Raw genomic sequence first — 22,698 nt, 5'->3', positions numbered from 1 at the left:
TTCCTCTGCTCATATCCTATTTAAAATAATACTAAAAAAAATCAGGCAGATCATTTTTCTGATGTCATCTGTATTTTATTGGATGGATTTTCACCCCTCACACATTAATCATTTGGACTGTAAACAGTTGTAATGTATCCAGAGTATGCCATATGGTGGCAAAGTGAATATGTTCAGAAGTATTCAATAGGGTCATGGTGGGCTTTTGGTGTCTGCACACCGTGCACGTGTAGGGTACTTCCTGCGTGAGGCAGCATCTCAAAAACACGCAGGTGAATGTACTCTTCACCCCCTACATGGACCTGAACCAGAACAACAGAAAATACAGGTTTACAGCTGCCAGTGGTTGTATAATTATACATTTATTTTTTAAAAACAACAAACCAATTTAACGATTAAGGATTCCTAATATATTTACTAGAAGACCTGTGTGCATTACCTTGATAAAATAATTAGTCCCAGCTACTATCTGTGTCTTGTAAGATTTTGCGCTGAAAACATCAAATGCTTTGCCTGCCTTCGCCTCTGCTTGAAGCTTCACCTGTAATTTCCAAAATGAAACATTTTTAATAAAAGTCTTGTACCCTGTGGTTATAATGCCACATTAGTATGTGGTGGTTCTTCGTATTAACTATGAAGAATATAGCCAATCACTGGCACGTTTTTTTTTTTTTTTTTTTGAGAAAGCCAAAACAAAAGGTCACCCAGATTATGGCAGGTTAAGGGATTTCTAGTTACAAGAGTCAAACTTACACACTACCTGTATTTTTATCAGTATTGTCATCACCGCTAACAATGTCATCAACTATAATTATCGTTACAAACTGGTTCATTTAGTTTGCTTACACACTGCATTGGTAAGTGTACCCTTAGTGCCAGTTTTACGGACACAGATCAAGCCAAACTTGTTATTTTTAATCTTGGCTGTGTTAGCAGCCGTGCTCTTGTTTTTTGCCAACCTTAGTTTGGCGTATTAAGCGATTCACTTAGACTTAATAAAAAGCAAGCGAATGTTAAAACAACATTTTGGAGAAAAATATGAAAAGGAAAAACTCGAGCCAGTCTTTAAATAAAAAAGATACTGACTTTGTCACAGAGTTCCTGAATTTTATCATCTGCATCCTTCGCCTCAGAGGTCCCGCCACACAATAAAGGCATTTTATTAAATTATGGCCTTATACTGGTTTACTAAAGCTCTCAACGCCCCAAAGGTTTTCAGAAGTTAAACGCGTTTTGTCTTTCACTTCCTCTCATATGATTTATGGAGTGCCTGTGTTGATGCAAAATCACATGATGTTTCAAAATAAAAGTCATCTCGCAACCCTGGAAATGATTACGTAAAACAAAACATAAAAAACATCCAAAGTGAGAATTAAGATGCAGTGTGAATTGTAAGCATGATGAAACATGCTAACATACTTTTTTAGTAGTTGTCAAAATAGTAATTGATGCTGCTGATATGTTAAGGTAAAATGGATTTTCCGAAGTTTTCAGTAGGATCTTGATGAGCTTTGAATATGTGCAGATCATGCAGTGCAGTTAACTCCAGTCACGAAGCAGCGTTTTATGAGCGCACAGGTAGACAAAACACAAGCCAAAAAAGTATTTGCACCTGTCAGTCATTCATAAATATTTTATAACTAACAACAATAATAGTAATAATAATAGTAGAGATTTAAAGAATAAAGGTTCAAAGTATCTTATGAGGAGGGCATGCATTTGTGCAGGTTTGTATTTATAAGAGGTGATAGGCCAAACATTTCAGATTGGAAGAATCAGTCTTATGCACTATTGACATTTAGAAGTATGTCCATCACCATTAATGATGACATCTAGATACAAACAGTCATCATTACATACTGGTTCAATTATGTTAGCACACAAACAAGGTAACTAAAAACAAGAAGGAAAACATGCATTTTAACAGCTCTACTGGCATTTGGAGTGACATATTAATGATCAAATTGTACATACACCTAGGATAAGATGTATAATATACTATGCCATTAGAGCTCCATTAGAGCGTCACATAGCACCTGCTATACTCTCATCATTCCTGCAACCACAACATCATGAGTTCTTCCCCGGGGTCATCATGTAGGCAAGTCCCATCATCTGTGTTTAGCTGAGTTAAGCCCACGACACCTCCACGAATCCACAGTGAAATCTGGTGTCCCAGCCTCACCTGTCTCCAAGCTCACTTTTAAACCTCGTAAGCACTATTTCACTAGCAAACACAACCATTAAGTCCATGATGGCCTTCCCAGCGACTAAGGTCACACCCAGCCCAACTGGCACTGTTATAAACAATACATCATTTTTACTTCAAAAGTGTTCCTGTTTTAAGACTGTCGGGCCATCTTGTATGACTGCAAATAATTGCCTTGATGGCTACATAGTAGCCAGATGTACCTAGCCGTCTAGTCCACATTTAAGAGTATGCTCATCAGCGCAACTGATGTTATATAGATACAAATGCTCATCAGTACATACTTGTTCATTTAGTTCACTAACAGAGGCAAGGCAATGCAAGTTTATTTGTATATTTTAGTGGACATGTTCTTAACCTTAGTTTTCATTTGTTTTCCATAATAGATATTCCAAGGTTTTTTCATAAACCCCCATTAAAAAAATGCAGAAAAATGACTGAAAACATGAAACAATAATGTGAATAATACAATAAATGCAGTGTAAAGAGCCAGACAGAATGTAGAAGAGTTAGATAAGACAGAGTGATCATTCAGAATCGACTAACCTGAACTTCATCATTAGAATCAACAACTTACAGAAGTACTAGGCACTAATACAGGTTAATTTACCTGTCATTTGACAAATATGACATCTCTAATGTGTGAAGCACGATTTTTATTGTAAGGTACTTACGCATTATAACTACCCAGTCTACCCATTTTGCTGATTAATTTTCACATTTAGGCAAAGCTAAATTTAGACTACATTAGTTGTCTATAGTATAAAACAATTCCCAAGCAGCAAGTTCCCAGTTCCCAAGTTCCCAGTGGGATGTTTTCTCAATGTGAGAGAATGAAGTTCAAATAAGAGTCTTTAATGCAATGAAGAATGAGTTTACTGTATACACAGGAACATTCCAGAGTATGTACACCTATAGATGACTGGATATTCGTTTTAACCGTACTTGCAGATCTTTTGTTTAATCTCCAGTTCCGTGGACTGGTTAAACGGACTTAAATAGCATGTATTATTACACAACGTTACAAAAAACACCGTGCAGAATAACTTTAAATGGTAAAAGTTTTAAACATGGAAATACAATGTGAACGCGATTTTGTACAAATCCTGTGGATGGCGACATCCGTCACTCTTATGGTCGAAACTGAAGGCGCAACGAAGAAGAAGATGGGCGCGAGAATTTGTGTTGACATCTAGCGTTAGTTAGCCATCTAGCTACCTAATTACGTGCTTAGATATGACATTGTTCGTTTTCTTTCTTTTTTTTAAACTTTAAATGATATATTTACAAACCTTAAATACCTTAATATTTTTGTCAACATGAAAATCAGTTTTTAAATAAATAAAATCTTAACCTTTTTCTGTTACAATTTTCCCGGAAAAGTGGCGGACAACTAGCGAGATTTGCTAGCTAGCTAAATGAGTTGCTAGTTAGCAGCTAGCTATTAGCATTCGTGACGCCTTCCACAAATAAATGGATCGAAAGATGCTCAACTTGGTCAGTGATTAGCGTTAAAGTCATTGTTATCTGTTTGTATTTAATTTGAACAGAATAAAACAATAGCGTATTTTTGCAGCGTACTGCTAAGCTTGCTAACTACGTTGTTGTGAATAGAGCAGCTACATCTACTTTTTGCTGAAATAAAAGTAATATGATTAACCAAAACGCCAGTAACTCTGTGTATCTTTAGGCAAGAGCGAAAAAGAAACTTCGTTACTTCCGAGCAGAGGAAAAGTAAGTAGCTACCTAATTAGTTATGCTAGGTAGTATAAGCTTGTTGAGTTTGCCCATTGATGTTTTGATGAGGCCATTGTAAATGTATAAATATGCATTTTTGCTTTTGTGTATTACGTTAAATCCTCTATAAGTCGAACAAAAAGAATCCCGACCACGTCTGTTTTTCTTTTTAGAACTCCGTGTGCACTTAAAGACGTCTACTCGCTACATGACCTTGATAATATCTTTGACGATCTGGGTAAGAGATTAATTCATTTGTAATGTATCGCTGCCAGCACTTCTCTCATTCGTTGTATGCTAAATGTGTGTTCATTAATTAAAGTACATTAAGACCATTTTGATCGTTTTACCGCCCTTTAGATTCTCCATCTGAATCCGGTACGCCTCTGCTCTCCCCATCGCCCAAGAGCGCTGGGTTAGTTGAACAAGTGAGTACAAGCCACTCACCAGAAATGAAGCCACCCTCACCCTTCGGAGCAGAGGTAAGTATCCTGGTGCGGTACACACTATTTGTTTGGTTTAATGCATTTGTTTATTTAATTGTATCAATCATCCATTGGGTGCAGAATTGATCAAGTAAAATCAACAATCAGTTCAGGTTGGCAGGCAGTGTTTGTCTATGTATACACCATGTATTTATTACATTTATTCAAAGAAGATTGCAGGTGAGTAACTGCAGATGTAGAGTAAATGATGTACAGATGATCAAAAATGATTTTTGAAGTGCTCATTTTCAAAGTATTTATGTACTTATGTGAGTTTAGCGCTAATGAAAACAATAAATTGGAATATTCTCTATAAAATTGACAGAAGTTATTGCTATTAATATGTAAACATTGTGGGTAAAAATATCCATTGTATGCATGCATGTAGATAAAATTTAATCTGGGAGACAAAATCATTCCTAGTTCCTAGTTGCATATTTTCCAATGCACAAAAACAGCTAAGATCTTGGTTTTTATATTCAGGAACCAGAGGTATTGGCACCAGAAAGTGACATTCAGGATGACCATTTAAATGATAAAGGTAATAATTTAGAATTTCTTGGCAGCAAAAAAGAGAATATGTGAAACTTATGCAGGTTGTGCACTTACTTTGCCATGTTTTCTGCATCAGAGAGTCCTTTTAAAGTGATTGCTCCAATTAAGACATCCAGCCCTATTAACATGGCAGTAGTTGGAAGTGGAGCAAGGAATCCAGAACAACCTGACCCATCCCCTCTAGCATTTCGTGGTGAGGAAAAGGAACCAGTAGAAGGTGACTTAAGGCTGCCTCCATTCAATCAGCTACTGATGTCTCCTAATAAACTCCTTCAAGGGTAAGAATTATAGAAAAGCCTAAATAAAGCCCAATTATGGTTGTGGTTGTATGTCTGTCAGAAATGTGAAGTATGCTGTTTCCTTCTTTTATAGGGACAGTGATGTCCTGGAGTCTCCACCAGCACGTTTAGACTTTGGAAAGCCTTCTAATCTCGATATTGTTTCTGTCCCGAGGTTTGCTAAATTATTTATTGTCTAGGTTTATTTATCAAAGCTTAAAGCACACATACATAGTAACATTTTTCTGTATAGCAGTACCCCTCTACAATCCTCAACTCTACAAGACCGAGAATACCAGACCACAGCACCAGAAAAGGGGGAAGAGTTGCAAGCGTAAGAACTTTTTTGTTGTTGTTTTTTTGTTTTTTGCAAAAGTTGTGTCACATCTGTTTGTAACAGATTTGTAATCTCTCAGACTTTTTTCCATAATGAGTATGGGTGTGTTTAGAGACAGGAGCCCAAGCCTGCCACCAGCAGAGGTGCTTCAGGGAAGTCATTCTGACCCCCTCCCACAGGAGCAGTGTAAAGACCAGGGCCAGGAAGTGAAGGTGGATGCAGAGGTCAAAAAATGGTCTTTCCAGCAACAGCTCAAAAATGCCTTACAGCCTAAAGCCTCATGGTGAGTTTTGGAGTGAACTGTTGTGTTTTCAGGGATGCATGTATCTAGGTATGAGTATTTAAACATTGTCTAATAGAGAGAATTAACTTATGCGTTATCCATACAGATGAATCTCTATAATCTCCAATGACCAACGACAGTTACCAAAACTATTCTTGTACCCCAATCCTCCCTTTTTACTTTGGTGTGACTTAAAAACTGTTTGTTACATCAAAGTGAATAGGTCTACTCTGTGCATATTGTTATTAAAAATTCATAGCAATCACAGTGGCTTTGCCTGTCCACTGTGAAAAATTCCCCTGTATCATTTTCTTTGGTTTGTAATGCCATCAAAGAACGTGATTTAAAGCACTCACTTGTGAAAGTAGTGATGAAAGATGAAAGAGGGTGGTCCAGTCAGTGCAGCTGAATTTATTTAACTTGAGGTTTATTTTTGGGTAACAGTTCTTTCTCTCTGTGTTTGTGGGTGAAAAGTTTATTTCCCATTTTAATCCAGTTGCCTCATTGGAAACATAGACACTGTGTGACTTGATGAGGAGTTAATGATTTTTATTGTGCATAATGTGTTTGTGTATTTACCATTGCTCAGTTTGGAAAATTCGGGGATTGTAGATATTGGAGTCTCATGTTGGTAACAGAATGAAGATATGTTGAAGTACATGTGATCTAAGAATGTGGATAGCCAATACATCTTGCAGCAGTGGTGTTATTAGGGGACCTCTGATAATTTGAATGACTATCGCTTAAGCTTATTCGGAGGTTTAATGTGAATAATAAAACATACAAGTGCCTTTTTGTGTCACGTATGTTTGTAGTTTTTCTTCAACATGTAAAACAATTAAAACCTATTCCTTAGTTTCAGAAAACCAGAATCTCAGAAACGGCCAGTTCGAGCTCCTTCACCAATTGAACTGGATGATTATGATGATTTCATGATCCTGGAAGACGACACTCCCATCTTGTTCACCATTCCGAGGAAGTCGGAGAGTAGCCAGAAAGGGAAAATGGCACCAGAGGTCCGTAAGTCCAATCCTACAAAGGTGTCTGAGGTGAAGCAGGCTGCTCTAAAGCCAACAGATGAGGCAAAGAGCTGTAAAGATGAACCTCGTGCTCCCAAGCTGCCAACCTTGAAGAAGGGTGGAAAAACATGCAGTAAAAACACAGGGACTGTGGCTCAGGAAGCTTTGGCAGAGAGTGTGGAGTCTTTAGGAGCCAATGAAGAAGTGGCAGTTTGTGAACAGATCTCCTGTCCATCTCCACAGGCCACCCAAGATGCTGATTTGCCTAGTAGGTTGCAAAACTGGATATAATATTTTTTTAAATCATTCAAATTTTCATCTTGAGTTCTGCAAAGATATTTGCATATGCTGCATTTGTTTATTGGGATTTGGTGGAACATACAATTATCTCCTGGAAGCGTTCATAAAAAATATATAATGTGTTCCCTTAATAACAGGGTGTTACAAGAAAAGACGTTTGAAAAATTACTAAACACTAGAACAGGTTATTAAAAAACAACCCCCCCCCCCCCCAAATAAAAAGAAGGTCTCCAAGAAACCTACAATAGGCAGACATGCATATGCTACAATTTTGCTGTAGAAGTGAGTGCATAATAATATATGAATCACTAGAACTTCTACCTACTGGTAAAGACTTGGTGAGTTACAGTGGGTTAAAACCTGCCCAGTTAGTCACTGGAGATGTTATTTGGCTTCCTCATTTCTCTTATTAAATATTATTATTAAAAAACTTTTCTTTTATTTAATAAGTCCCAGTCAACTCGGCACCAATAGCTAGACCCTGAAAGTCTTCCCTTTTCTTCAGATTTGCTCAGAGGGGTAGGTTGATTTTAGCTTTGTCCTGTAGTCCTGCTGTACTGTTCATCTGAGAGTCAGCAGGGCTAAAGTATTTAACCCATTATCAGCCTTTTTTCTTTTTTAAAGGAACTTTGCATCCTGCTGTTTGTGAATATTGTGTAATTGTGCATTGTCTGCTTTTTGTTTTTTTGTTTTTTTAATTGAAGAACGATTTGTTATTTCTTTTGTAGATACAGGTAAACAAAGAACAAGAAGCAAAGCCAATCCTGATCAGGTTGGAAGCAAAGATGGAAAAAAGGATGTCCAGGTCAAATCTCCAGGTCAAAAACCTTCAAGGAAGAAATCTGCCAAATTAACTTCTGATACCAGTACCAGGAAAGAACCTGAGACAAATGTGAAGAAAAAAAACACCACGGCCAGATCTACAATAAAAATAAGTGGCCCTCTCTCCACATCGTTAGTCACAGCAAAACTAATGAAGCATGGCAAAAACAGGTCTACTGTACAGACAGAGACATTGTCTAAAGACAAGGAGCAGGAGGACAAACTCCATGACCACAATGAATCAGTTTTGAACACCAGAGAGCCACAGCAGCGGAAAAGCACTATTGAAGGTTAGCTCTGTAATCCGTATTTTCTGCATTTGTTTTCAGATGTAATGGGAATGCCAAAAACACTATTGTGATACATTGAAATATTTCAATATGATTAATGTAAACAACATATTTAAATAATGTAAAACAAGCATTCTGAAATCTAAAATTATTTGTTCATCATTGTTAATACTATAATCAGTTTTTTTAGTGCATCTAGTTTTAGTGTCCTATTTACTTGTACATTTTAGATAGATCTTAATAAGTTAAAAGGTCAGTGTTTGTTGTTTCAACAGTAAAGACATCCTAAAGATTAACTGGAATATGGTCCTACTGCGATTTCATTACTAAAGTCAACTTCTTCTTTCATATAGCAGATAAGAAAGCAAGCAAGCAGCCAACCACGAAGCAAGCAGCTTCAGAGAGGTTAACAAAGGTCACGAAGGTGAAGACAAAAGAAGACTTGAAGCGAACGCAGTGCACTGTGCCTGAGTGTGACTTTTCTACAGAGGGTCCTGCGACTGGCAGGAGGAAGAGGAAACCACCTGGGGAGTGGTGGCTTGCCCCCCAAAGTGAAAGCCTCACCCGGGAGCAAGAGGAGGTTGTTCATCAGTCTTTACAGTTAAAATCCCACAAGAAAGTAAAGAGGAAAGAAATACCCTCAAGACCAGCTGACTCTGCCAAGGACCCGTTTCCTAGGACTGTTCGGGACAGCCCGACAGGGCCACAAAACACTGTGGCTGGTGGGAAAGTGGCCAAAAAGGGAAAGAAGCCTCATGCTGATGAACTGAAGTCCAACTCTGCGGGTCACCAGAAAAATCCTAAGAGAGCACATGGCAAACGTAAACCCAAGATGGTGACTGCAAACCAATGTGCAGCTCCAGCTAAAATGATTTCGATGACACCAGCTCCTGTTGTTGGAGAAGAGGTGGAGGGTTGTGCGGCTCTTGAGCAGCTCAGTTCAGTGGCGGGCAGTACTCCATTTAGACAACCAAGCCTTACTCCAGGTACAGGTGCAGAGTTAAAATGATCCCTTTTAGCTTGATATACTGTGTTCTTTCATGAGCAGGATGCACATTTTGTATATATGTATTTGTGTGTGTGTGTGTGTGTGTGTGTGTACTTGTGATATATATGATGTTTTCTTTTTAGGAAGGATGTTTGATCAGATTTACACACGGGATAATCAGAGTGGAGCTGCTCAGAAATGTCGCCAATCTCCACTCCATGGACCAGAGACTGTTCCAGGGAAAAGGCAGAGAAAAGCCCCTGGCACATGGTGGGAGGTGCTGCCTTCTCAGACATCTCCTGACAGCTCTTGTCCACCTCTGAACTGCTCTCTGTCAAAGCCCATACCACAGAAGGACCATCGCCGTGGCACCAGTGTTGTCAGTTCCCAGAAGATGCCAGTTCGTGCTCAGAAAACAAATAAAAGAAGTATGATCAATACGCCAAAGTCAGTGAGAAGGTCCTTGGCCACGTTTAACTCCATATTGGCCTCGGCAAAAGCTGAGGCTTCCATAGTGAGGGGTCTCAGACGAAAGGGCTGCAGGAACCTGCTCCACTCGCTCGAGGAACAGTCGGAGCACTCAAGTGAGATTGTCCACAGCGATGGTCCACAAAATGCAAGCGGCAACGCTACCTATGATGTCTGTGTCAGTGCTGTCACCATGGAGCCTGTTACTGGCAGAAAGAAAATGGATGCTAGGTTATCAGCTGGGTCCAGAGTGTCTGATCAGTAAGTTGTGTTGGTCATCTCTGAATAAGTAATTAAAATTTATTAAGTTTAAAAATTCTTAATGTGGATATGTTAAATCAATCTGCAGGATAGTGAATCTAGATTGAGTTGGGTTTTCTGTCTCATTTAGTGACATTGGTTTCAAAAGTGGACCTTCATCAATGATTGAGCTTGAGAGATTCGAAGAGGAAGAGGATTCTGGTAAGTGGCAAATAATTAGCACCACTAATTAGATTAAATTTAATTAATTAGTTATTAAATATCCTGAAGCTATCCAACAGCATAATTTCAGGGTCTCACTTGTGCTCTAATTTCAGACTTGCCGTCATCTCAAATAATTCGTCATTTGCGACATGTACCACGGGTGCTGGCAGACTGTGATCTGTGTGGCCCCCCACTGCGACCCATCGTTTTGGAGCCTGAAGACTGGGACAACCTCTGTGTCTGGCTCTCGCATCTTTGGCCTTCGTCTTCTAAAAGTAAATGTTCATTGTTATTCAGCACAAGATGTTTTATGTTGTGATGTCCAGTAGATGTGTTATGTCTGCAGGCTTGGTCCAGACATGGTCCTCACTTTAGCACAAGCCTGTAATCTTTTAATATACTTGCCTTTAATTATCGATTTAATTTTGTGCTGTTCACTAATATGAATTCAATGTTTCCCTGCTAGATGGCCGAGTCATTAGCCCTGATGACTTCCACTGGCATGCTTATGGGGGAAGAGGAATGGGTCATACGGTGGACCTTCAGAACAACACTTTCTCCAATGGCAAGATTTTGCTGGGGTCGTTTATGAAGAAACCTCCGCAGGTGGATCTTAATGCAGTGACTGTAAGTAGTTGGCTCATGTTGCTTTAATTCAACACACCTCATATGCTACAGAGATGCAAACCTTTCTCCTTTCTGTAAAATGCAACATTTTGAGATCAACATGGGTCACCTACGAGATCCGAGGAGAAAGGTGGGGGTGTTGGATCACCGACAGTAGCAGTCAGAACAGTTCAGAAAGACTTGTTTACATTCTCTGGACTTTGTGAAGACTCAACCTTCCACTGCCTTCTCTGGTGACTCTGACTCTGATGTTCTTACCCTAACCATCTCACTCCTAACTACCAGAGGCAACAAGTACTAGCTAATCAGAGGCAGAGTAGGACTTGTCTATGCTGATTGCCAGAGGCTTCTCTCTGTTCTTGTGATGTGAAGAGAGCTAAAGTATGAGGAGTCTAGCAAATTTAAATTGATGTTAAAGTGGCTTTAAAAGTTTGCTGTGAAAATAATTCTGTCCTTAAAAATGATCTGCAGTTAATAAATACCTACTCTTCAACTTGGTCTTATAATTTGGCAACACAGCTGTAAATTTGACATCTTAAACATTGCTAGATGTTTTGTGTTGCAGCTTGTGTAATTTTGTGAAAGACCTAAAAGAGCATGAAGCTTTGCAAGTGAAGCAGGTGGATGCAGGATGCAAGTATAGTTGGAACTGGGTGTGGTGACAGACGCCACTACCTGTAGTAACCAGAAATGGGAGCATACCCTCTAAACCTAACCCTAGATGTGGCAGGTTTCCTCTAGCCACATAATGTTCTCACCTTTACCCCTTACATGTTTGCGTACCTAATGGTGACTATTAAAACCCCCCCAACAGATTTTCTGTGGCTGTTCTGAGGTTTTGAATGTAAAACCGAAACTCATGAATTTAGTCTTCTGTAGATGAGCTTTATTTATTACCAGTATATTACTTTTTTCCATCTAGTCATCCTGTGCAATCTGATGATTGATCATGTCGTCATGTAATTTGACCTTGTCTAGAACTTCTGTAAGTTCCAGGCCTATATTGGATATAATTTTATCTCTGAATGTATTTTTCTAATTAATTTTTTTATCAAGGTATTTAACGTAGTGTCAAGTTGTGTGCGGGTAGAAATTGATGGCATCATGACAGTATACAACTCTGGGCAAACATTTGTGACACCTTGTGGTAAGAAACTTTAAAATTTAATAAACGGTCTCAATATAATGGAAACCAAAAAAAAAAGTAATTTAAAAATGTTGTCTCTCTGTGTGGTAGGGCAATCCTACAGCATTCACAACATCTGCCGTGAACCTGCTATATTGTGGTACAACAGGATGCTGCCTAATCATTCAAGAAACTGACCAACCAAGATACAGGCACTGATCATGGCTTCTGGTCATGTGTTTGTAGATGATGTTTGGACATCAATCTGTAAATATACATTTTGTTTTTAAAGTCATGGATTTAGAAGGACCTTAAATGTCTTGCTAATGCCTTTTGATTTGCAGTTTTGATTGTATTTTTATGTAAATAGAATTGTAGTAGCTTCAGGAACTGAGGACAGACTGATTATCATTGTTGTAAAAAGAAGAAAGAAGCTATTTAATGTGCTTTGTCCAATTTTTAATATGCAAGGTGTATTAGTATAAAACATGTTCCCATGTACCCATTAATTGTTTCTTAAATAATTTCAAATAAATCGTAAGTGGTCAGTAGGGGGCAGAATTTCATAATGTAAGGTATGCATTTGATAATGTAAGGTATACATCTGTCTTTGTCCTTGTTTGAAGGTAGAAAAAGAGAGAAATTTGCTGTGAAAAGCTGTTACTTTGCTAAATGACCATTCTGGATGAATACGTGATGGAGGGCAAACCATGTTTAACTGATGCCATCATCCTGTTAAGTGTGGGTCCTCTTTAAAAGCATCTTTAATGATGAACAGATTACTCAGTTGTGTTCATCTTTAGCAGTCTCCTTTGCTGAATCAAGCCATAGACTAAATTAAATATAGTCAGTTTAAAATGTTTCTAACTTACTTTAGGAGAATTCTTAATCTTTTAATTATACAGTGTGTTTATAGCTTCAAATGTATAGTGTAAACACGTGAATAAATGAAGGAGGTGGACAAGTTCTTTGATCACCAACAGATCTCCCTGCTGAATAAGACAGATGTCCCAATTCCAGAATTGGAAACAGCAATCACTTATAATAACATCCTCTTACATTAGTGGTCAATGGAATTATGCACTTTAATATATTAGTCATCTCTCTTCAATGAAGGACTGTCCAATTTGTTAAGTGTGCAGATATCGTATCTATTTAGACCAATGACCTAAGCAAGCTCTGTAGAATATACTTAGGAAATATATACATATATTTTAAACCACACTTCACAGTTTTTAATGTTGCTATAATAGACCAGTATCCATTGTGTAATAAAGGTAAGACAATTCCTCTCACTTGGTATTTATCAGCAGGGTGTCCACGGGTCTTTAAAAATTCTTAATATAAGACTGTGAAATTTCAAATTTTTGTTCTTCAGACTTTTATCTGCTGTCGGTCCATTGACGTTTCGGAAATGAAATTCCTGTGCCTAATGCTTAGTTACTATCCACATTCTGTGATTAGGGCTTGGAATCTCAGAAATCAACTCTTTATCTAGCTTTAGATAGCTATGTTTGAACATGACAGTGAAGTAACAGCTTGTTACTTGTTAAGCTCTAATCAAAGAGTCAGATACAAGGATCAGTGTCCATTGCGAAGGATACGGTGCTGTCGTGGTTGTGCAGTCTGCCTAGTTCAGCTAGCTGTATCTTGTCAGATGTCTTGTCCACTTTGCCCACACTTATTCAGTGTTATGCCTGTCTTCAAAATGATGAGCCCTCATTATTAGTCTGAAAGTATGTGTTCCTCATTGACTGTGTTTTGACTTTGAATATACTCAACTTCACACTTCACACTGGAGATATCCTCATGGACCAGTTTCGATAAACAAAACCTCAATTACTCTGTCCTTAAACATGTATGACTGGATTAGTAACATTAGTACTTTTGGCTTTTTACAAAACAAACAAAAAAAACCCTGTTGTAAAAACCCCTGGCTTTAACAGTGACTAAACTCAATCATAATTTGCCCACTCAATTATACTAAGACACTCTTATTTATACTATACTATAGTATTATTTTTTTTATAATACTGTTTATTGTTTTATAAATTCAGAAATTATTTTTGCTGTAGTCACAAGTGCTCAGTTTTAGAACCATTTTTTTAACCTGTTATGTGGCAAAAGCAGGTTTCTGTTTAAAAGAGAAAATTGCATTTAGAAACATGTTTTTATATCTTATTTTTAAAAAATCAAAACAGCAAATTACAAATAGTTACATTGCTGCTTGAGTCAGCAGTGCTGCTCTGTAAAGCTGAAGTATTTCAATCTTATGGTGCTTTCTAGTTTGATTAATAGGGATTAGAAAGATAACGGCAATGCCTGGGACATCAATAACTCATTTATATTATCATGCAGTCTATCTGTGCTTTAGACAAAGCCCATGGAGGAAAAACAGTGAGATAAACAACGAGATTAAAAACTCTTCTCAAACCTGACACTTGATAGCCAGGAACCAATTATGGATGGTAATTTTTAGGTATTCTACCTGTTGATATTTTTGTCTGTCCACGCTGAAAACACATGTGGATATCATTAGTTTAAATGCTTCTTGGTATGCAGTGACCTTTTTGCAGGTCACACAAGGAACAGATGCATGAAGCTGCTGCTGGTATTCCGCTTGTTTCTCTTGCCCTTAGGTGTCAGTGGGTATAACTATATACCGCACTTCTGTATAGAGGGTAGGTGGTACTAATTTAACCACTCGGCATCCGCAGGTCTGTAGTGAGGATCCATTAGCTTCATCATGATTGATGAAGTCTAATAAAGTGCATTAGATATCTTGATCAAATAAACCTGCTATCCAGAATCTCAGTAGAAGCTTTGGGTTTATGCCAGCCCTGGCTTAATGTATTGAAATATGTACTTGCTGTACCCTTAGTAATGCTGATTCTGTTCTCTCACGTCTGTGGTGAGTGATTGAGTTCAACGTGAATGATGGCGGGCAAGTGGAGAGTGTGAGGAGGTGTAGCTTGCTCAGAACATTGCTCCAGAAGTGCCTGAATGAGAACCTAAACCTAACCTTTGGACCATGAGGGTCCTCAAGTGCCAGTGAGTCATTCACATAAAACAGAATCACATGGCTACAAATCACAGTTCTCCAAAGACCCCACGCATTTTTATCATCTTCTGTGCACTTAACTAATACACTTAGCTAGTATGTCCCTTTATATTCCTTCAGGATAAAAAAGTATATAAAACTTTCTTGGAAAACTCAGTGTCGAGAGTTGGAAACATTGGAAACAATTTTCAAAAGAAAGACAAGTGCAGGATTCAGACCTATAGAAAAAGCCAAAACAAAAACCACCACCACCAAAACACAACAAATAAATGACCAAATGAGGATAGTGTGCACATGAACACATAGTAATTATGAATGGCTTTCTGTATAATTCCAGAGAGGGAACCATATTTTCCAGATTTATTTGTAAAGCAGCAAGTTTCAGGATGGAACCTGACCTAACCCTTTACCCTAACCCTAACCCTGAGGAATTGACCAGAGCAGCAGAGTACACCTTTTTTTGCCATGTAGAACAACTGAGTAAAAATATGTGGCGCTTGGTGATCAAAGAGAATCTCCATGTGATTTTAGCAAATATAGTTTAGAGCACACTATAAACTATATAAAGTATTTCTTGTAATGCAGAATGAACTTGTCCAAAAAATTTGAAAAGTTCGATAGGAAAGAAGAAATGTACCCTTTTGTGTCTGACATTTAAAACATAGGTCAGATCTTTCTGGAAATCTACTGGTAAATGTAGATTTACCAGTGTTGAATAGATCCTATAAATTATCTTAAAATTACGTTTTGCATAGTAGTTGAGGTACATTTAATACAGAGATTGCTCAAATTCAAGTAACAGATGTCTTCATTAAAATCTCCTGATCTGGTATTGACTAATTCAGAAGAAGACTTATCTAAGTTTGATCTACTGTACAATTACAATTACCAGCTAAAATTACCTTACAAAACTCATTTAATAATAAGGTGGTATTAGATATAAATTTGGGAGATTCTTTATTTGTGGCAAAAACACTGAGCATCCTAACATGCTAACCAAAATCATTCCTGAAATTAGAATTAATATACTCTCAGGATCATTAATTGTTTTTTTTTTTCCAGAATGAAGGGCAATTGTTTATTAACAGCTAATTAACATTTAACAGTTATTTACCTATAAAGACCTGTCCTGCCCAATCACTATTAAATTTTAAATGTTAAACCTCTGATAATTGGGTTTCCTGAGGCATAGCAACTGATGTTGTTCTCTTTTTAAGGAAAGTTAAAATATTTTTCTTTTAAATGCCATGCCTTAAACTTTCCACATTCCAAGTGATGGGTCTAACTGAATTGTTTACATCCATCATTGAAGATCCATAAACATGAAATGGCTAAAAGAATACAATGATTCAACAGGGTTGTGCACATATCCCCAAATGCAAGCATTTGTAACTTTAACAAGAATAAACAACCCTGCAACTCCAGAAACACAGATCTGGGAAAGCAGTCCTGGGTCATTGTTTTAGACACAAGAAACCACCATCTCTACCAAATACATGTCACTTTTAATACTTTAAGGGAGTCCCTACCAGCCACAGATATTCAAAACAGGTGGATAATTCTTATTGTGAACACAATGGAGCTTATTTGGATAGATGCATCTATGAAACATCTGGTGGCTGGAGAATGGTTTTCTCACCTTGCAGAATTCTCGCCATCTTTTGAGGACCTTGGCCACCATTGTGAATCATGTCACGTATCTTTAATGCAGCACGAAGAACTCCCTTTTAATCTGGATAATGGAGAAAGTGCACTAACATTCCTCAGGAAGGTCCTTGCTCAGGAGTAGCCAGAGTGAACGATCTATCTGAGTGAGTGTCTTCTGTGGTAGGGACGCAGTTCTCTGCTTTGTTAGCCTCGACTCATTAGCCTTAACTCGTCAGACACCACTTTTTCCAATAAATTGTTGAAAGTTGCTTGTTCTGAGGATAAGGATATGGTTTAGCACCCAAACCGCCATCAATAACATTCAAATGACTGTCGGTTACTCATGAGGAACCCACAGTGTGCAGCTAATGGCAGCACAGACTCATCATCAGCCACTTTGTTAATCTCTGCGGTCGAGAGGACAAAATAGGGGAATGTCTCGAGCCTCTTAATTCTGTTACCTCATCTAATTCTGGTGCTGCCTATGTCGTTATTTGGGAGAAAGCACTGTATTTGGCTGTTTATTTGATGCTGGGATGGGGGGGACTGCTCATGTGAATATGTTCACTTGTGTTGCGAGGTTTGTACCGCTAAGACTGAGAGACGGAAGATTTCAACTGACTGATGCATCGGCAGCTTTTCCCACTTCACTGGCAACATCAGTGAAGTTTTCTACAGGGGCAGCGAAGGGGACATGTCTGCTCCTCCAGTGGGAAGTAGGACTAGAGGTTGAGAAAGTAGAAATGCTCAAGAATGATTTTACAATCTCTTTGGCAACACTTTAATGCACATAATACTCTAGAGACATTCTCCATGGTTCTGTATAGACAATCCAGTAAAAAAAAAAACAATCTGTCACTATTTTATGATACCCATATGTAGTGTTCTTGCATATATAATCTACTTAGGTAGACAAAGAGGACTTTTGTGGATAGAAGAATGAGCACAATCTTAGCACTCTCACTGTACTTAGCCCAACCTGACACTTTTCTGCTGTTCTGCAAAGCTTTACAAATGCAGCCTGATATAATGAAGCCATATCGCCTAGCTATCATTCTAAGTTTCTGCATAAACATTTAAAAAAAATGCTTGTTAGTGGATCTTTTCTGTCTGGTACAACTACACTGTCAAGTTCTGACTACATGACCTGACAGACAATTTCAGTTATCCGGTAACATTCTGAACCCCAGCAGGATCTGTGCTGTACCATTCTCCCCACCAAGTGAGTGCTTCTCATGGACTCCCACTCCCAGAATGCAACACAATTATTGGGAATTGTAAGTATGTCCCAACAGTAGAACCTGACCTTTCATGTTTATAAACAATGCTTTAACTCTCTGAACTACATGGGGTTTTTGTTTGTTATATTGCCACCCAAATAGTGGACCAATGGATGATATTTTGCCTGGAAAGGCTTTGATATTTTACTACATACAGATCTAGAAGGACCATGCTGTCTCTTTTTCTACATGATCATATAGTATGTTATATTAAGTGATCCTCTCAGAGGCAACAACCATTAGCATAGTCTATGAATGCATGTATGCAATACAGACAATACTGCCTTTGTGAAGCTAGATAGTTAGCTAATGTTGTCTCAATAGTAGCAACAAGTTAAAATTAAAATGGAATTAAACATTGTGAGGGTCTCAGTGATGAGAGTGTGTGAGAGTGAGTGTTCTGTAATCAGAGGCTGTTATCACTGTGATCAATGGTGACCCCATTCACCTAAACACAGTCCATTACCCTGTCTAGTCACAGAAGCCTCAGACACATCTCAAGATGAGTCAACAGGTCTTGAATCAAAAGGCCATTTTGCCTTATGTGTGCTCTGAGAGCTGCTTTATTGTGGAGTTCAGGCATTTCCAGCGATATTGTCTCTGATTGTTGCTGCTTTTCTCTGACATTTAATCTGTGCATTGTCTCTTCAATTTCACCAGCGAGTTAAATCAAGGGCTGTAATTAAAATGGCTTGCACTAATTGAAAGCACATATCTAGAATGTATGCTGAATGTTAACTGAAATGACAGTTAAGGCTGGAAAACTATTACTATTATTATTATGACTTTGAGCATAGAATATAATATGAGAAATACTCATACTGCGATGTGTGCTTAGAAGACTTTATGTGAAAGGCAACCCTTGTTTTCATTATTGACTTCTGTGAGTGCACTGCGCAGCCCAGTGGACCCTTCTCCAGACCTCATTCACTGTGAGCATTGCTAAATTTGGCAAACTGGCCGAGTGCCGTGTTACTACCGCGTTTAATGTTCGATCTGGGGGCCTTTCAGACCTTGTGCTACATGTCCAATATACTGCGCTCTTAGTAATCATAAACTAGCCAATTAATGTAAAAGCTTCTGGGAGCTTCTCACCACAGGTATATGACATTTTGTGTTGTTGTATAGAACAGGGCCCATTACTGTGTTGAACAAGAGCCAGGGGCTTTTAAAGCAGAGTTGAGTGAAGGGATAAAGTAGCGTCTGAGTGTGTCATGGCTTCAGGTGGCCCCCCTGCACAGCTATGCAACTGTGTGTTTAAACTTTATCAAATGCGTGGGTGTGGCCTCTAAGTTGGCTCGCCATTGAATTACACACTCATAGCTCCCTTCATGTGCCGTAGCCGAGTAACTTTTTTTTAAAGCTCTTGAAGGTTTCTGTTCCCTTTTTATTTACCCTACTTCTGCAGTAAAAATAATCAGTACTGAGCTTCATCTTATGCTTGAAGTCAGAATATTTTCATATTGGCTGGAGTTTGGTCACTACTCTGGTGGTGCTTTTGCCAAGAGTAATTTAAAAAAATCCTCTCTCACTTGTGTGAAAACTGAGCGTTTCTCAGATGAGACAAAATCATGCATTTTATCAGCTATCCAAGGCCAGTGCGATAAAACATTACTTGAGCCAGAACCACCCAAAGCTAAATCACCCACAGCCTTCTGGATCTGATGTTTGTTTACATTTCAGAAATAGTAGTAGAAGAATCATGTATGTTTCTCATAACCTTTATCCCATACTGAAGATATAGCATCTCCAGCAATAATGAAAAAGCTCAGCTGGAATAGCCTTGGTTAACGGACAGCGAAGCAATAAATATCCCCATGGTGCCATTTTTGCAGAGGTGAGCTAATTTTAGCTGCAGCAGGTCCAGAACACAGTCAGGGATATCTCTGTGCATCAGCATATTATTGGCATAAATCTGCAGAGGTGATGTTATCAAATTTCAGAAAGGAATGAAAAGACGAGAGATAAACACTCCAGTGAAGCAGACAGAACCCAAAATAAATAAAATGTGTCACCAGAATGAATCTCCTCTGCTTTCTGCTTTAAGCCTTCCAGTTTAATTTGCTGATAATGGATAGCATTCATTCTGAAACAAACAAGGCTCAGAGTAGCTGCCAGGATAGGATATGCTCTCGGTTGCTGGAACACACGTAAATCTTACAAGGGCTTTTTAGTGTTTGACTTTCATATGACTACATATTGAAGGTGGCACAAAGCTGAAAACTTATGTTTTTGAAAAGATGGCAAATATTTTGTTTCCACTGGTAATGCAGTCAAACATTCTACTATTCACTAGTTCCACCCTATAATAACAAAAAACAAAACAGGCAGTCCTTCTCAATCATACACAACTTCACCAAGACCACAATATTTCAGACATACAGATCCAATCTAGCATTTTGTGTACATATACTATTGCTTAAATTAATAGGGCAAACTGTAAACACATCCTGACTTGATATGATAGAGCCTTTTTGACGGCTTCAGCTGCCTTGAGGTTTAAACCAGAGATTGGACAGACATACACACACACACACACACACACACACACACACACACACATACAAACAAACAAACACACACATACACACATACCAGTGTGGCCAGTTCCTGACACTAAAAAAGAGTTACATCTGGTCTGCATTTTTTAATAGCAATCAACTAGACTTGTCTAAGCCTGCTTTACAACCCACAATGCTTAGTAAATTATTGTGTGTGTTTGTCTGTTATTATTGGAAATCTATAGAAAGTTATTCCACTACTGGAGATCATGTGACAGATAATTTCACATGTGAGATGCAAAGCATGCTGTGGTTAGAACAGTCATTTCCATTTTCCATCTATTTTCCTGATCAATACAATCTAAAATGCCCGCAGATGAGGACTTGGCTTGCAGGGTTGGTAACACATACACAGAGGTGCAATTATCCAGTTTTGCACTACTGTTTTAACAACTGTTTTGGCCAAGTGAACAAAGGTGACTTTATTCTGATGAAGGCCTGTCAGACAAAACTCTGTTTCTGTGTTTAAACTAATGACTTAAAACTGCTTTTAAATATTTGTTTTTACTTAATTGCTCATTTTAGTGATAATGTACTTCACAGACGCAAGTTTCTCAGTGTAAAACATTGCTTTTAATCCTCCTGTAAAGCAAACAATGATGCATTTCTAATAAACATACTGTTAAAGTTCCTTTAATAATTGTGCATGTGCTGGTAAATGCACCGGTAGGTACACGTCTTTTTGATCTAGAAAAATTAAGTTATTTTTGAGACAATAGGACATTTGCCTGAAGTTCCTTTTGATTTATATAACAGTGAAGTACCATCCTGATAACTTAAAAAAAAAAAAAACCTCACAGTGCAAACCTACCCACAATTGTGTGATATTTACAGAACATTATGGGAAAGTTCATCATTAACTTTCATGGAAATATTCACAAAACAAGCTTCTAGTGTGAATTTTCGTGGAAACTGTGAACCACATTGTTACACTCTGCTATTTCTGTGTGTGTGTTTGGGTATGAGCTTTGTTTTTATTTTTGTCTCTTCTGTTCTCCCTCTGCAGCACCTGAATCAAAACTCCATCACCCGTCATTTCCTTGAGCTGATCTTTCCCATTCTGAGTCACTCATTCTGGAAGCCGTCGACTACAAAAGAGCCACTGCAGATGCCACCAACCAACTCTGTGCTCACTCTTGTTTTTGGTTCTTGTTGGCTATTACCCTTGCTATGCTGTTATTTAGTGTTTCTGACCTTTGCTAGTGTATTTCGATTATGAGTATAGATTGCCCTTTTTTTGAGCCTCTGCTAAAGTGTACATATGTCACGAACCCGGTGAGCTCCACTTGGGTTATCACGCCCCTCTGGTTCCCTGCCTCCCAAGCAGATCTAACTCACCTGAGCTCTAATTATTCCCACCTGATCCTTATCTTCCCAGCACCTTCTTATACCACTCTCTGCCCCTACCTCGATGCGAAGTATTGCTGTTCTTGTGATGCACACTGAGCGTATTCAGTACCTGTTTATTCTTCTGATTTTTCGAAGACCTCCTGACCCTCCTACACCTCTGCCTTTCTGTGCCGACCCTGGACTGCATAAACAATGACCTGGATGATGTTCTCCTTGCCCCTGGGCTGAGAAGTTCTGGCTTTGTGGTTAATGCTCTGCGCCCAAGTAGTTTATAACTAATAAACCCTCTTGCAATTGGATCTGCTATTTTCAGAGTGTTGACTGTCATTACAGTGTAGCACTTTGTGTATATAGCTTTTAGTGTTTTTGTTTTGAACTTCGACTGGTGTAGGGGTTGGTCGTTGTTGTTTGTAGTTTTGGGATTTGTGTATGTTTTGCAGACAGTCAAGGAGTCACGTTAGTGTGTATGTCTTTTGGTTCACTTTTTGTTTTCAATAGGTCAGGTGGTCACTCCTTGTACAATCAATGTGTTTTTTTTGTTTGTTTGTTTATTTCTGTTTTCAGCATTGGGCCCCCTGAAGTTCTCTTCATATTATCACATATCTTCAACACAACTGTCCATCATCTCATCTTAGTGGCTGGTTGCTTTTGACATTCATATATCCACCATTGCATTTCCCCACTCACAACGGTCCACCACAACCTCCCTTGTGTCTGGGTCACAACAATATGCACAGATAATTTACCAAATATCCTGGGATCAAATGCCAGCAGTGTATGATTAGACATCATACTGGTCCGTAGTGCAGT

General features: G+C 38.4%; 2 protein-coding genes across 5 annotated transcripts; one reads left to right on the top strand and one right to left on the bottom strand.

The window, feature by feature from the left end:
- Positions 1 to 50: 50 nt before the first annotated feature.
- On the bottom strand, positions 51 to 1,266 carry cst14a.2 (cystatin 14a, tandem duplicate 2). The gene is made up of 3 exons (XM_027016242.2): positions 1,087 to 1,266; positions 440 to 541; positions 51 to 302 (listed from the first exon to the last, which is right to left on the bottom strand). Exons 1-3 carry the CDS (start codon positions 1,156 to 1,158, stop codon positions 174 to 176), a joined length of 303 nt encoding a protein of 100 aa, XP_026872043.1. The 5' UTR covers positions 1,159 to 1,266; the 3' UTR covers positions 51 to 173.
- A 2,128-nt stretch (positions 1,267 to 3,394) lies between these two features.
- Positions 3,395 to 21,764, top strand: si:ch211-161h7.4. Of its 4 annotated transcripts, XM_035525835.1 has the most exons (18): positions 3,395 to 3,706; positions 3,900 to 3,943; positions 4,120 to 4,184; positions 4,307 to 4,428; positions 4,915 to 4,972; positions 5,063 to 5,264; positions 5,359 to 5,439; positions 5,518 to 5,598; positions 5,714 to 5,884; positions 6,741 to 7,171; positions 7,932 to 8,315; positions 8,669 to 9,301; positions 9,447 to 10,032; positions 10,163 to 10,233; positions 10,350 to 10,511; positions 10,703 to 10,863; positions 11,920 to 12,010; positions 12,101 to 13,305. In XM_035525835.1, the coding sequence occupies exons 1-18, from the start codon at positions 3,683 to 3,685 to the stop codon at positions 12,184 to 12,186; spliced, it is 3,453 nt and encodes a 1,150-aa protein (XP_035381728.1). In that variant the 5' UTR covers positions 3,395 to 3,682; the 3' UTR covers positions 12,187 to 13,305. The 4 variants fall into 4 exon arrangements, with proteins under 4 accessions (XP_035381728.1, XP_035381726.1, XP_035381727.1 ...); XM_035525833.1 differs by lacking the exons at positions 11,920 to 12,010; positions 12,101 to 13,305 and adding an exon at positions 21,545 to 21,764 and having other exon boundaries at positions 5,521 to 5,598; XM_035525834.1 differs by lacking the exons at positions 11,920 to 12,010; positions 12,101 to 13,305 and adding an exon at positions 21,545 to 21,764 and having other exon boundaries at positions 8,672 to 9,301.
- The last annotated feature ends 934 nt before the right edge of the window (positions 21,765 to 22,698 follow it).

Source organism: Electrophorus electricus, chromosome 5 (genome assembly GCF_013358815.1).
Source record: "Electrophorus electricus isolate fEleEle1 chromosome 5, fEleEle1.pri, whole genome shotgun sequence".
Lineage (NCBI taxonomy): Eukaryota > Metazoa > Chordata > Actinopteri > Gymnotiformes > Gymnotidae > Electrophorus > Electrophorus electricus.
Note: the sequence above shows the minus strand (reverse complement) of the source record. Positions and strands in the feature narration are given on the sequence as shown.